General features: G+C 35.8%; 1 protein-coding gene and 1 pseudogene across 1 annotated transcript; both read right to left on the reverse strand.

Moving 5' to 3' along the window:
* Positions 1–789: 789 nt before the first annotated feature.
* On the reverse strand, positions 790–2,383 carry LOC120123659 (1-aminocyclopropane-1-carboxylate synthase 3-like). The gene is made up of 3 exons (XM_039142501.1): positions 2,237–2,383; positions 1,851–2,143; positions 790–1,759 (listed from the first exon to the last, which is right to left on the reverse strand). The coding sequence occupies exons 1-3, from the start codon at positions 2,381–2,383 to the stop codon at positions 790–792; spliced, it is 1,410 nt and encodes a 469-aa protein (XP_038998432.1).
* Positions 2,384–6,362: 3,979 nt separating this feature from the next.
* LOC120123715 lies at positions 6,363–12,669 on the reverse strand (annotated as a pseudogene).
* Between the last annotated feature and the right edge of the window lie 1,612 nt (positions 12,670–14,281).

Genomic DNA, 14,281 nt, shown 5'->3' on the forward strand with positions numbered 1-14,281 from the left:
ATAGTGTCTGTTAAATAGTAGTAGTAATTCTTTTTTATATTGTTATTGTAAGATCGTGATATTTGTAATCACCATTATTATGTCCGTAATCATCGTAATAGTTCTCGTTATATCCGCGATCACGATAAACACAACATAACTGAAAATACAATTGCAACAGTTTTTTTGAATCCCTTGTCCATGGTGGTTCGAGCTACAATAAAAAAAACACTTGTAAAGTTGGAATTTAGAATTCCCGATGATAGGGTCGGTGGAATAACCACCGCGATTAATGGAGGACTGGCGAACGTCGGCAGCTGATAATGATCAAGTCACCGTGTATAGCCGGCCGTGCCGGGGAACATATGCATACGCGTTATCAGCTGCATGTCCGTACAGTTGCTTAGCATTAAACTAACACAAGCAATTAATAAACAGATTATGGATGATTAAGCAATTAATAAACAGATTATGGATGATTAAGCAATTAATAAACAGATTATGGATGATTAAGCAATTAATAAACAGATTATGGATGATTAAGCAATTAATAAACAGATTATGGATGATTATTTATATGTAAATTGATGATATGGAATCTGGGATTAAGCTAATTATTTACTATAATCGTTTTGAAGAATCCAATAAGATTTCCATGGCAAGTGGAAATCGTAAATTGTACAAGTGAAACTAAACACACTTCAAACTCCCACATGGGCTGAGTGCAGTTTCTCTCTGTGTGTAATTAAATAAATAACTTTGAATCAAAAGAAGAAAACAAATCTAAAAAAAAAGTAAATTTGACCAGGCTTATCGTTCGTCTTGCTCCCGATCATGGAATGACTGGAACGATAGCCGGAAAACCCAATTGGTGCGGTTTTTTCTTCCCGTTTTCTTCAGCTCTTGATGGCTTAGGTCGTTAATGGCGATTGAGCCAACGAAGGACTTCAGTCGTTGCATGGCGAGTTTTAGTGCATCTTCGGACATGTTAGCGAAGCAGACACGGAACCAGCCTGGTTCGGTGCAATGGCACGAAGAACCAGGTGAGATGTTCAGTTTAATGTCGTAAACTATTCGTTTCCAAAGCTCCATTTCGGCTTCGAATGTGTTGGAGCTCAAAAGGTGTCTCATATCAACCCAGCAGAACAGTCCGGCATTGCTGTCTAAACAGCTGATGCCGGCCTTTTCAAGGCCGGACACCAGCTTGTTCCGTCGATTTCGGAGCCTCTTTTGGTGTTTCGAAAGGTATTCTTTGGTAAATTTCTTGTCGGATAACATGGCGGAGAGAAGGGATTGAGTTTGTGAAGAAACTAGGCCGAAACTGGACATTTTCGTGGCGGCTGCCACGACAATGGGATCGTTGGAGTAAATTGCACCAACTCGAAAACCAGGCAGGCCTAGATCCTTCGAAAGGCTGTAAACAACATGAACTCTTTCCCATTCTTGAGTGTTCTCCATCTTCATGTCTTTCAAAACTTCCATTATACTTACGAACGCCGGCGAGCTAAAAACGGTGCCGGAGTATATTTCGTCGCTGATTAAATGAATTTCCTTGTCTGTGATGAAGTTAATCAGTAGGTGCAATTCGTTTCTCGTCATTGTCGTGCCCAATGGATTTGATGGATTGGTGACCAGGACACCTTTCACCCTCAAGTTCTTCCTTTGTGCTTCGTGGTAGGCTTCTTCGAGTGCCGGTTCCGTGATTTTGAAGCCATTAGAGCTGGTACAAACAATCGGTACAATCTCAGCCCCGGTTCTCCACTTGAGATCTCTATCAAATCTGTAAGAAAAAAACAATAATACCTTTTATTGCCGTGTCTATTAACATCACAACGTCAAAAGAGTTAGTAGTGTAGTAATCAAAGACATACCCCGGGTAATACGGCGTAGGAAGTAGAAAAGCGTCGCCTTTCTCAGCGAGACAAAACATGAGCGTTTCGTTCGCCGACGTAGCACCGGCGGTGAGGACGATGTTGTTTGCATCGAATGTCACTTTGTTTCCTCTGATTTCAGCCATGAAATCAACCAACGCCTTCTTGAATGCAGGCAGTCCATGATAGTCTTGGAAAAGAGCAAGCTCTTTGAATATGGATTGCCCATCTCTCTTGAAACTAGCCGCCTCTGGGTTCTTGGCCAACCAAGACTCAAGAAGATCAAACGAGAGCTACACAAAACACACACAAATAAAAAACAAACCATAAGAAAATGCATTTCAAATTCAACCATTTCTTCTTTCAATGAATATATTTTCTCTTACCTGATTCTCTGCAAGACCCATCTGAATAATTCCTTTAGGATTCTTGACCTCATCATAAGGGTTCTTCTCAAACTCCTGCCATCCCAGAAAGTAAGAAGAATCTTGTCCGTGAGAATTACACGTGACTTTCCTCGACAACAGCCCCATTTGATTCCTTCGCTTTTCTGCAGATGATAAGCTTCTTGCCCAGAAATTAGTAATTACTTTGAAGATCAAAACCAGAGAGAGTATAGGAAGTGATAGTTTTGTGGGAGAAAGTTGTTGGTAATGGCGATGGAAATGGGGAGCATATATAAGCGTAGGGAATATTAAAATAAGCAAAATATTAATTTCGCCAACTAAATTAACTAAAATAAATGGATGAGTTTTGACCATACAGACAGGGACTTGTTTTGAGAATCCAAATTCATAGATTTAATTATTTAAGAGATAAAATGTTTGTTAGTACCGATTACAGCAATATGATTGAACGTTCACATATATTTCGAGTATTTGAAACTTTCAAGTATAAAAAATTAGTTTGTGTTTAGACTCATTACATTTGGTACTCGTAAGTTGAGTACCTACAAAATTCGGGTATTTGTACTTTTGAGTCATAGATATTCGATTCATATTTATTTTACTTATTTATTTAAATTATATTATTTAAATTACAAAATTCTAAGATAAAATTTGAAAATCTTAAAAGAATAAAATTAAATAAATACAACTAAATTTAAAATATTTTCAATGACAAATATATATATCATCTAGAAGTAGGCACGTATTTTATCTTAAAAATTGAATTTTCTTCGATTAATTGTTCATTTTATTAACTGTGTCTACTCTCTCTATATATTTTTTATGTTATCAATATATGCATCTATGGTCCATCTGTTCCCTTTCCTAGCTTCATCCATTGAACCAATGTCTGCCACCCTATGTAACACTCCTCACTCTCCCTTTTATTTTCTAAGTCAAACATTCTAGTAAAACCCAAACACAATTTAGATAAGATTAGACTTAAATAACTGTAAATAACTTTTTTCTTTAAATTACAAATATCATGGTTACTACATTTTTATTTATTTAAATAAAAATGATTATTTAATTATATTTTGAATATTTTTTGTAAAATAAAGTGTAATTATTAAATAAATGAGATATCATCTATGATTATAAAATATATTTTACATTTTTTAAAGAATGTATTTTGGTCTTTGGGAAAAATTATTTTTTTAGCATAAAAGAGTTAATGAATAAATAGGAAAGAATTTAAAAAAAATTAGTAAAAAGTCAAATTAAATAAAATGTAAAATTAAATCATTGAATTATTAAAAAGAGTATATTTATTGTTAAAACAAGAATCGAACTTTTATAGATATTCTATAGAGATAGAAGAGCGTGTGAGTGTGATTCAAATTTAGTAAAAAAAAAATAGACTTAAAATGAAGGAAAAATTAGAGGTAAGTATTCGATTAAATCGAGTTAAAAATTTTCGAATTTTTTTAAAATATAAAATCTTTTACGCATTTGACTAATCATTATTTGAACCCAGAATCTCGAGGAAGAATAATATTTTCTCTGACCACTGATACCATCTAATAAGTTTGATTTAGTAATTTATTGAACATATTAACTTTTTCTTTATTAAAATAAAACTCTTTGTTAGTCGATGACTAAAGAAACAACATGGATTAGAAGATTAAAGTTCACTTCATCTCAATTTTATAATGAAAAATATAACTATAAAGCAGTGGATGTTGCAATTTTAAGGAATGGGATTTATTTAGAATTTTAAATATTAAATTTCTGAAAATAATTATCATAAAATTTTAATAAAATAACAAAACATATATAATAAGAAAAGGTGCCTGAGAGATCACTAAATTGTGGATTTGCTGATGGATTTGACACATATATTAACACAGGCAATTATTAGTCAACAAATTTGCAAGTGGAGAGTAACCAATTAAGGCTTCATTCCGCACTTTGTTTTGATTGTTAGAGCTACCTGATTTCGAAGTGTGTTTTGTCGGTCCATCATATCCATTATCGTAAGGAGAATATGAATCAAACGAATTTAATAGTTAAAGGATGATTATTATTTTTAAACGTTTTAGATTCAATCATAGTATTTATAAAAATATTTCAACGTTTATTATTAAATAGTAGTATAGATTATAAGTATTTGATTTTTTAATCGATTAATTTAAATTCAGTACTCCATAAATCGAATATAAGGATGATTCTCCTAACTTAGTTTACAAATACATTTCATTTTTAATAGAAGAATTCATTTATTAAAGATAGGAGAAGATGTTGATGAGGACGACCCTCCCAACCCAATTTGCTCCATACGCAAACATCATGATTCGAACTCCTAACCTTGTTTAGGGAATCTAATATCTCATCCCACCAGACCAACCGATTGTTGGTATGTTTTTTTTTCTAATAAAAAAGAAAGTAGAATGATGGCCATTGGTTTGGCAAATAAAAGTCGACGAGTGTACTAGATAGCTTTGAAGTCAAAGTTGAGATTTTAAGACAAACGAGAAAGAAAAGGAAGTGAGAGAAGATAGGGTTTGTGTGTCATTAACGTTGTATATTAGTAAACTATAATTAATTCTATTTACTGATCATCACGTGATTTAATGTGAAATCAAAATGTCTAAGCTTTGAAGAAAGTGACGGATTTCATTTTTTGCCTTGGAATTGGACCGACCAACCATTTTACGTTAATCTTTCTTCAAAAAATAGCATCGACGATAGTTACACAAATGAAGTGCAAGTTTATGGATACAGCTGGTGAATGTGTAATTCTAATATTTATAACCATAAAAAAATGAGAGAATGACACGTGTTGGGGTATGAAAATCCAAATGGATGTTGTAATTACTAATTAGGTCCCTCGATTGTTGTTTCAATGCAAGAAATGGGACCCTGAAAATGGCTACACTGATATGATAAATTTGATTTCGTAAGTGTTTGGTTCGAGAAATCCTGAATCCAATAATGTAGTGTGGTTTATATGTATAATTCTAGAAGTAATAGGAAGAACGTCTTTAACAAAATGACCTTGAATATCCAATATCCCTCGAGAAATCATGAAAATTTGATATTACATCTGGCAAGCTCCAACTGAACCAAATCTATCCCCAATTGATTATATTCATCTAGTCTGTCAGCTTACGAGTAGTCATAATAACTTTACTTCTCGCACCACCTCCAAGAGTAGTTGTAAAACCTCTCGACCAAGATCAAAAGAAGAGACTGGAACCCAAATAGAACTACCACACCTTCATTCACCTCTTTTCTACCTCTTTATAAACACATATTGCTTTAATATCGACCACCGGTCAATTTATCACCTTAGAACTCTCTACTCATATTAGAAAGAGTAAAACGTCTATTGTTATTGCTACCTATTTATTCCCATCAACACATTAGCAATGATTATCATTTGGAGGGTAATATATAGATGAACCCAACAAGGGCAATAAGTTTGGGGTTAGCCATTAATTTGGATTTACATTTAGGTTTGGGTTTAGAATGTTAGAAACACAAATGAATTTATAAAATTTAATTCCACATGAGATGGGGAAAGAAAATTGTGATAACTTATGGGAAAATTGTGATAACTTATATACCATTTCCTTATAGGCACGAACGTCGTCGGTCGATTGATCGTGGTTGTAGTTTGTGGGAATTATATGTCCTCGATATATTTGTCTGGACTAATTACGGTGATTTATTTGATTGTTAATTAGATGATTTGCTAAAAAGTGTTCTTCATATTCTCTATTTTTCTTTCAAAGTTTCAATTGAGAAGAGTAATACTACCGGTTTCTATTTTAATTTTTAAATGTACAAATTCTGAAAGATTATATTAACCTCAAGGGATAACGTCTATTTCGATGATTATATAAATCATAATGGCTCTACATCTAAAATAGTGGTTTATCTACGACACGATCAAGTTTAAAATTTTCTTTCAATTTTATTATTTTCCAATCAGTGCTAACATCTCAATTTCCAACAGTACTACCATATTTCCAACATAGAATTATGTGGGATGTGGAAAATAATTGAACAAGGGCACATGGTTTGTTGAAGGGTGTTATTAGGGCATGTGAAAGGCTTGTTACTATGCCCCCACCCAGTGTGCAGCTGGTAGCTCTTCCATTGGTGACAAGCAACATGAGGCTGCACGTTTAATCCACTCCTCATAGTCTTTCCGAGGAGACAACCATGGACCAATCCCTCCATTTGCTAACCTTAGCTTCAATAACGTAGGACCCCCTCTCCCAACTCTCCTTCAAAAGGTCAATCACAACAAGCTATAGCTAGTATTAATTCTCCTGGGTAGACGCACGAATCGTCCATCGTTCATAGAATACAGAAGCTCCTCCAATTTCAATGAACGATCAAAATAACTTACATTTTCCGAGAAACAAATGGTGTAGCTGATGCTATAGCTCGCGTTGGGTGAACTGCAATTACGGGCATCTATGTGATGCAGCACCCACCTAATGTAATCCAAAGCCTCCTCCACCTTGACGTGCATGGTTGTGTGGAGGAGAAGATTGATCCATTGCTAATGTAGTTTGTTTTCCCTTGCTACAAAAACAAAATCGTAAAATCACCACAAAACGATAAATATTTGATGACCAACTTCATTATTTCTATAATATTGTCCGACTTGACGAAATTAATTTACACAAAAACAATATTAATACATATTTATATGTTGTTTTTTAAAATATAATATAGGGCTTTCATGTACTTAAGATTCAAGTTCGAACTCGAGTTCGAATGTAACAGCTTTCTCTTCCAGCATAACTCTTATTTTATAATCTGCACTTGGAGTGTAGGGAATTACCCGTAAAAATTACTAGGCCATAAGAGGCCACCCTTCTCAACTCGGGAAGAGTCTTGTTCGGGTATTTCAGAGACAGGTAATCAAGGGCATCTGAAACAATTACAAGAGAAAAGGATTTTGGCCTATACGGAAAAGGGAACTTGATATCAGCCATGCATACAATGCCTTTGCGCACAAGACTCTTGCAGTTTGCTTCAGCATCTTCTATATCATATGGTTCCACACCCCAGGCTTCAGTTCCCTTTTCTTTTAGAAGTTTGGAGACCACTGTACAGGTGCCAGGATCTACATGCATGTGAGGAAGTAACTATACCAGCAAATCATCAAACCAGAATGCATGTTATTCATTGAACTATAACACTCTTTATATACAAGAGTTTACAACCACTTAACAGCTAACAACTAACAACCATTCCTAACAGCTTCCTAACTATACAACTAACCGTACATATAGCTTCATCATTCAATAACAACTTCATCATTCAACATTCTTCCTACTTCTTCTTCTTTCTCCCACAAAAAAGACTGCACATTCACCCTGGCTTTAAACACTTCAAACCGAGCAGCAGCTAATGGCTTTGTGAATCCATCAGCAATCTGATGACTTCCTGGCACTTAGTTCACTAACACTTGCTTCAACGCCACCTTCTCACGAACAAAGTGAACATCAAGTTCAATATGTTTACTCTTTGCATGATAGACAGGATTAGCTATCATGGCTACAACACTGTCGTTATCACACCAAACTATTGGGATTTTTTGCCTTGCAACGCCTAAATCATTTAGAAGAGCATCCACCTATGTTGTTTCAGCAGTAACATCTGCTACACTTCTATACTTAGCTTCCATAGTCAATATGGAAACTGACTTTTGTTTCTTCGAGTTCCATATTACAAGATTATCACTTACAAAACACAATAGCCCGAGATAGATTTGCAATCATCAGCGCTTGCAACCCAATCAACATCAGCAAAAGCTACTACATTGAACCCTGCTACTGCGGGTGCAACGACCTAGCCATGATTAATAGTTCCCACTAAATACCTCAAAATCCTCTTAACAACAACAAGATGTTCTTGTCTTGGAGCATGCATGTACTGTGATGCCTTGTTCACACTGAATGTTATGCCTGGACGCGTGTGACAAGCATACAATAATGCACCTACAATGCTTCAATATTCATAAGCATCCTGAAGCAACTCCCCCGCATCTTGACTTAATTTAGCAAACACAAGCATTGAAATAGACGCATGATTTACAGTGCTAATTTATGTCTTCATTAACAATTCTAGAATAAACTTCCTTTGACTAAGAATTAATGAGCTACCACAATGCTTAACTTCTATGCCCAAAAAATAATGTACATCACCAAGATCCTTCAAGGCAAACTCTCTCCCAAGCAATTTCACTACTTCTTCAATCTGTTCATTCGAACCTCCCGTCACTACTATATCATCAACATACACGAGCATGTAGATACATTGACCATCTTCCCAGCGAACAAACAGAGAAGTATCTGCTGAAGACTCTTTAAACCCGATCTTAACTACGCAAATCTTCAATTTGTCATGCCAGTTTCGAGGGGCTTGGCGTAACCCATACAACGCTTTTTCTAATCTACACACCAAGGGACTACTATTTGCATCTACTTACTCGAAACCAGGTGGTTGTTGCATGAACACCTCTTCATGCAGGTCACCATACAGAAACGCATTGTTCACGTCCACCTGGCGTAACTGCTAGCCATTTGTAACAGCTAGTGAAAGAACTACATTCAACGTTGCAAACCTGACAACTGGACTGAATGTTTCACCAAAATCATGTCCTGACATTTGAGAAAAACCTTTGGCTACTAATCTAGCTTTATACCTGCTAATAGAGCCATCAGGGTTTTTTTTTCAATTTGAACAGTCATTTACACCCCACCACTAATCGTCCTTCAGGTAGTTTCACTAGGGTCCACGTACCATTATTCCTTAGAGATTTAACCTCAGCATGCACTGCTTTTCTCCAATGAGGTGACTGAATTGCTTCATGAACATTAAGAGGTTCCATGTCATCATAGCTGGCCACATACACTGTAGGCTTAAATATCCCACATTCACTTCTTGTCAGTATCGAATGGTAGTTCAACAAACTGGCATCATTGCCCTCTCTTAAAGAGTCAGCATTTTCAAATGAACCAGTCACTGCCACAGTCTGCCTTTGGTTTGCTGACTCAACAGCTTCAGTTGCACCAACTTCACCACCTTCTTCATAAACACCTTGTTGAGCAGCAGCTTCTAGGGAAGTTTCATCAATGTCAACCATATCCTGACTTATATGATCAGAGTTCTCGTTCATATTAGCTTCACCTGCACTAACCATTTCATGTGGAACAACTTCAGTCAAGCCAACCAGATTCATGTCATCATAATCTGTTCCTTGTCCTGCACCAGCCAAGTTGCCTCGAAATTGCCTTATGTCAATAACAACTTCAAGTTCTATAGACCTTTGTTTATTAATTCGAGGTGTATTACTCGATCCTTCAATCCCTGCAAATAGAAAGGTAAACTCATCAAAAATAACATGTCTGGAAATATATATTTTGTCACTAGCTGCTAAACACATGTAGCCTTTGTGCTGAGGGCTGTAACCAAGGAATATACATGGCTGAGAACGAAATTCAAGTTTATGTTGCTGGAACAACCTCAAGTGAGGAAAGAATTTACAGCCAAAGACTTTTATGAAACCATAATCTGACTTCTTCCCAAACAATTTCTCATATGGTGACAACCCATCCAAGACTCTAGTAGGAAGATGATTGATAAGGACTATTGCAGTAACAGTTGTATAATACTAGTAGCGCAAGGGCTTGGCAGCTTGTGCTAATAAAACCAAGGCAAGCTCAATGATGTGTCGATGCTTCCTTTCGACCACACCATTCTGTTCAGATGTATGGAGGTAAGCAACATGATGCACAACCCATTCTCTTAACAATACGGCTAATAGATTGCGATACTCTTCACCCCAATCACTTTGCACAACCTTCAGAGTCACTCCAAACTGAGGTACAACCATCTTCTGAAATACCTTAAACGTGTTTACTGCCTACGATCGATCATTCAAAAATAAACCCAGTTGTGTCTTAAGTAAGCATTAACAAACGACAAGTAGTAGTGATAACCATTTGAAGTTACATGAGTTGGTCCCCATATGTCAGTGTACACAAGTTGAAAGGGTTCAGTATGAACAGTTTTGGAATGGCGAAAAGGCAACTTATGGCTTTTGCCAATGCAACGTGCTTCAAAAAATTTATTTACATTTTTATTAACTTGTACATCAATGGCTTTGCATACACTAGCAATTGTATCATACGTTGCATGCCCTAACCTCCTATGCCAAATATTGTAAACATCACTAGCTGTAGCAACATTGACGCAATCATTTTTACAAGCACTCGATATAGTAGTACTAGGAAACACATAAAGTCCTTCTTGCATTCTACCTCGAAGAAGCACCTCTCCATTAACTGCATCACGAACACAACAACCTTGTACATAAAACTCAAATACCACATTGTTGTCCCTAGCAAACTTGGACACAGACTACAAATTTTGTGTTATGTTAGGTACATAAAGCAAATCATTGACTAGCAGTACTCTAAAAGCAGACTTCATGACCGTACTGCCAACCAAATCAACAGGTAATAAAGCACCATCACCCACGACTAGCTTGCTTGGACCACTGCAACTAGATTTACGAGTTACAACGTCTGCATCTGAAGTAACATGATGGGTGGCTCCAGAGTCAATGACCCACTGATCTTTCTCAGCTATTGATGCATCAGCACTGGTCAAAGCATGCAACCGAGACCCCTTCGAAGAATACATACATACACACTTATCATACATAGTAGTGTGAGCCTGAGCAGGTTCTTCATCATACCTCGATTGATTATTACTAACAATCTAAAAGTATTCATCATAACGATGCCAACACCGATCAACGAAGTGCCCAATTTTACCATAAAGTTGGCATTGAACATGCAGTCTGCCTCATCCACGACCTGCTCGACCACCTGTCCTGCCACCTGACCTAGCAGCAGTCACATGATCTCTATCATAGCTTGAATACGATCATTTGGAGTAATCACCTGAAGCATCCCCACGAGCAACATGAGTCGCAGCCATCACCATTTCTTCTTGAGCAGTAAAACCAGCTATTTGCGTCTCCGCATCTATCAACATGGTACAAACTTTATCTAAGGGAAACATATCACCACTCGATGTAATAACATCCATAAATGGTTTATATTCACGCGGTAGCCCTTTCAAAATATTGGCAATATGCCCTACAAGAGGAATCAGGCTTCCACATGAAGCCAAAGCATCACAACTCTATTTGACTTTAGCAATGTAAACCCGCATATTGTCTTCTCCTTTCTTGAGAGACTAGAGTTTACAGTGTAAGCTCATCACGGAGGTTGAAGACCTGGTTACAAAGTATTGCAACACCGTAGCCCATATCGATGCAGCTGTCTCAACTCCCACAAACTGAGACAGAAGATGTGGACTAATGGTAGACAACAACCACGACGCTAACACATTGTCTTGGGCAACAAAATCATCATACGCTTCATTGGGAACCAGGTTGCCATCTTCATTAACAGTCATCTCTGGTGGAGATTGCATAACACCGGTGAGAAGGCGCTCAAGTCTATAACTGCGAACAGTAAGTAAAACTTGTTGTTTCCATAACAAGAAGTTTGTTTCATCCAGTACCACATTGATTTTCTTGTTAGTGAACATGGAATCACAAAAGAAGAACAAGAAACACCTAAAAGATTTGTTAATCAACCAAGAATACCATACCAAACTTATGGAGCAACCACCTTCCACACTTAACAAGCACTCTGGATCACGCAGCAAGAAACATAGGACTCTAGGAACTTATGGCGATTGTTACCATGTGAGGAAGTAACTATACCAGCAAATCATCAAACCAGAATGCATGTTATTCATTGAACTATAACACTCTTTATATACAAGAGTTTACAACCAACTTCTATAACTACTTAACAACTAACAACTAATAACCATTCCTAACAGCTTCCTAACTATACAACTAACCGTACACATAGCTTCATCATTCAACAATGCAAAACCTTGCGCATGCTGTCACCATATGCCTTGTTTAAGAAAGGTATTACCTTCGGAATTTGTAGTGTACATGAATAGTCACCCATAAAGTAACAAGAAATTAATTAATCCTTAGAACGAATATATAACCCTCTTCAAATAATAGAGATTCCAGTATAACCATAAACTTTGAATGTTATGTTTACATAGCCAATAAGAAGGATGGCGCCCTGAAAGTTATGTTTACAGCCTAAGTTAATTTCCTATTTCTAAAAGTAACAAAACTAGAAGTAAAAATAAAATAAAAAAGATAGATAAACCACAAGGACAAGAGCGATTGATAAAACGGGATAAGACTGAGGTCTGGAATGCAGGGCAGCAGCAAAGGAAATGTTTCTGCCGTCGGCAAAGCGGCGTGTGGGGTTTAATTGCCTCCTTGGCATGGTGGCGTGCTTACTATCTTTCTAAATCTTTGTCGTTATTCGCGCTGTAAGAAACAAACAGCAGAGTTCAAGCTCCTTCATTGAAATTGAAACTAGCAATCAAAATGAGATCAAATGCATGAGAAAGAACAATGTTCAATTTTCAAAAACTATATATTATATATTTTCTGAAATCATTTTAACTTATTATCCGGATATACCAAATAAAATGTACGATCTAATGGGGTTACTACGAAATTTTTACTCATAGGTGGAGCAAGCTCTTCTATTCTGGTTCATGATTTCTCTTGACTATATGATTCATCCAGGGGAGAGATTGAGCTTCAAGAAATAGTGAATGGTCTTATCAATACAAAAATGTATAATTCCCCAAGAATTTCAATTTCGCTTATATTCATCACTGTAGGAATTGGGTTCAAGCAATGTCTCCTTGCATAATATAGATTCCAAACATTCATGATCTGGATGTGAATGAGGCGAATTACTTATCCCTCGTTCTATTAGTCAACTATCTCTCTAAGGATTGTGAAAGATGTTCCACTAGAAATATTCTTGTTATTGCTTCGAGTCATATTTCCCAATAGGTGGATCCCACTCTAATAACTTCGAATAAATTAAAAGAATACATAAATATAGTGATCGGACATACTATCATTATCCATAATGGAAAAGAGCCTTTGCCTATTTATATAATGGATCGTATGGTAGGACAAAAATTAAGAGAATTCACACCTACTATAAATTTTCGTGGACATGTAAAAATGATAATAAATCTCGTCGTTAATATTATTATAATAAATTTTAATAAATAAAAAATAGATTAATTAATGAATTTATTAGTGAGAGGTAAACCTTATGATAAAGATAAAGAAACATTGAATATTAGATCGAATCTACCATTATTTTAATTATAATAAATATGTTATATTGTTATATTAAGTATGACATTCAAAATTATAAATTCTAGTTTTTCTAAATTTTATTCTATAATTCATATTAATAATTCATAGTAATTATGAATAACTAATAGATAGTTAATATATAAGATCATAATAGTTTGTTGAATTCCTATGGATACAAAATCTCTATTATTTGATATTTGAGCCCGCTTAGCTCAGAGGTTAGAGCATCGTATTTGTTGATAAATCGGGCAAAGTAAACGAAATAACACAAGAATTTTAACGAGGTTCGGCAATGTGCTTACGTCCTCGGTGCCTAGGCGGCGCTAGAAAATTTTTATTCAATGATAATAGGTTTAGGTTACATCTCTATTTATAATAGAAAACCCTGGTACATAATTACAAAATTAAACAGGTATATTTATGAGCCATACCTTACAATATTTGTAAAGTGATGGTCATCGGTTCAATTTTGATAGACGGCTTTCCCTATATTAATAATTATCTTTGTAGCTCCAGAATGTTTCAGTTTATGCTCCTACCTATTATCTGGATATACCAAGAAAGATGTACGGTCTAATGAGGCTACTACGAAATATTTACTTATGGGTGGGGCAAGCTTTTCTATTCTGGTTCATGATTTATCTTGGCTATATGGTTCATTCGGGGGAGAGATCGAGCTTCAAGAAATATATATAATATTATTCTTAATAATATTATAT

The sequence above is a fragment of the Hibiscus syriacus genome, unplaced genomic scaffold, assembly GCF_006381635.1.
Source record: "Hibiscus syriacus cultivar Baekdansim isolate YM2019G1 unplaced genomic scaffold, ASM638163v2 tig00110402_pilon, whole genome shotgun sequence".
Lineage (NCBI taxonomy): Eukaryota > Viridiplantae > Streptophyta > Magnoliopsida > Malvales > Malvaceae > Hibiscus > Hibiscus syriacus.

Coding starts and splice junctions, on each gene's coding strand:
- LOC120123659 (XM_039142501.1), bottom strand. CDS start 2,383: ATGGGGCTGTTGTCGAGGAAAGTCACGTGTAATTCTCACGGACAAGAT. Junction 2,144..2,236: donor TGGGTCTTGCAGAGAATCAG/GTAAGAGAAAAT, acceptor TGTTTTGTGTAG/CTCTCGTTTGATCTTCTTGA. Junction 1,760..1,850: donor CCTACGCCGTATTACCCGGG/GTATGTCTTTGA, acceptor TTTTTCTTACAG/ATTTGATAGAGATCTCAAGT.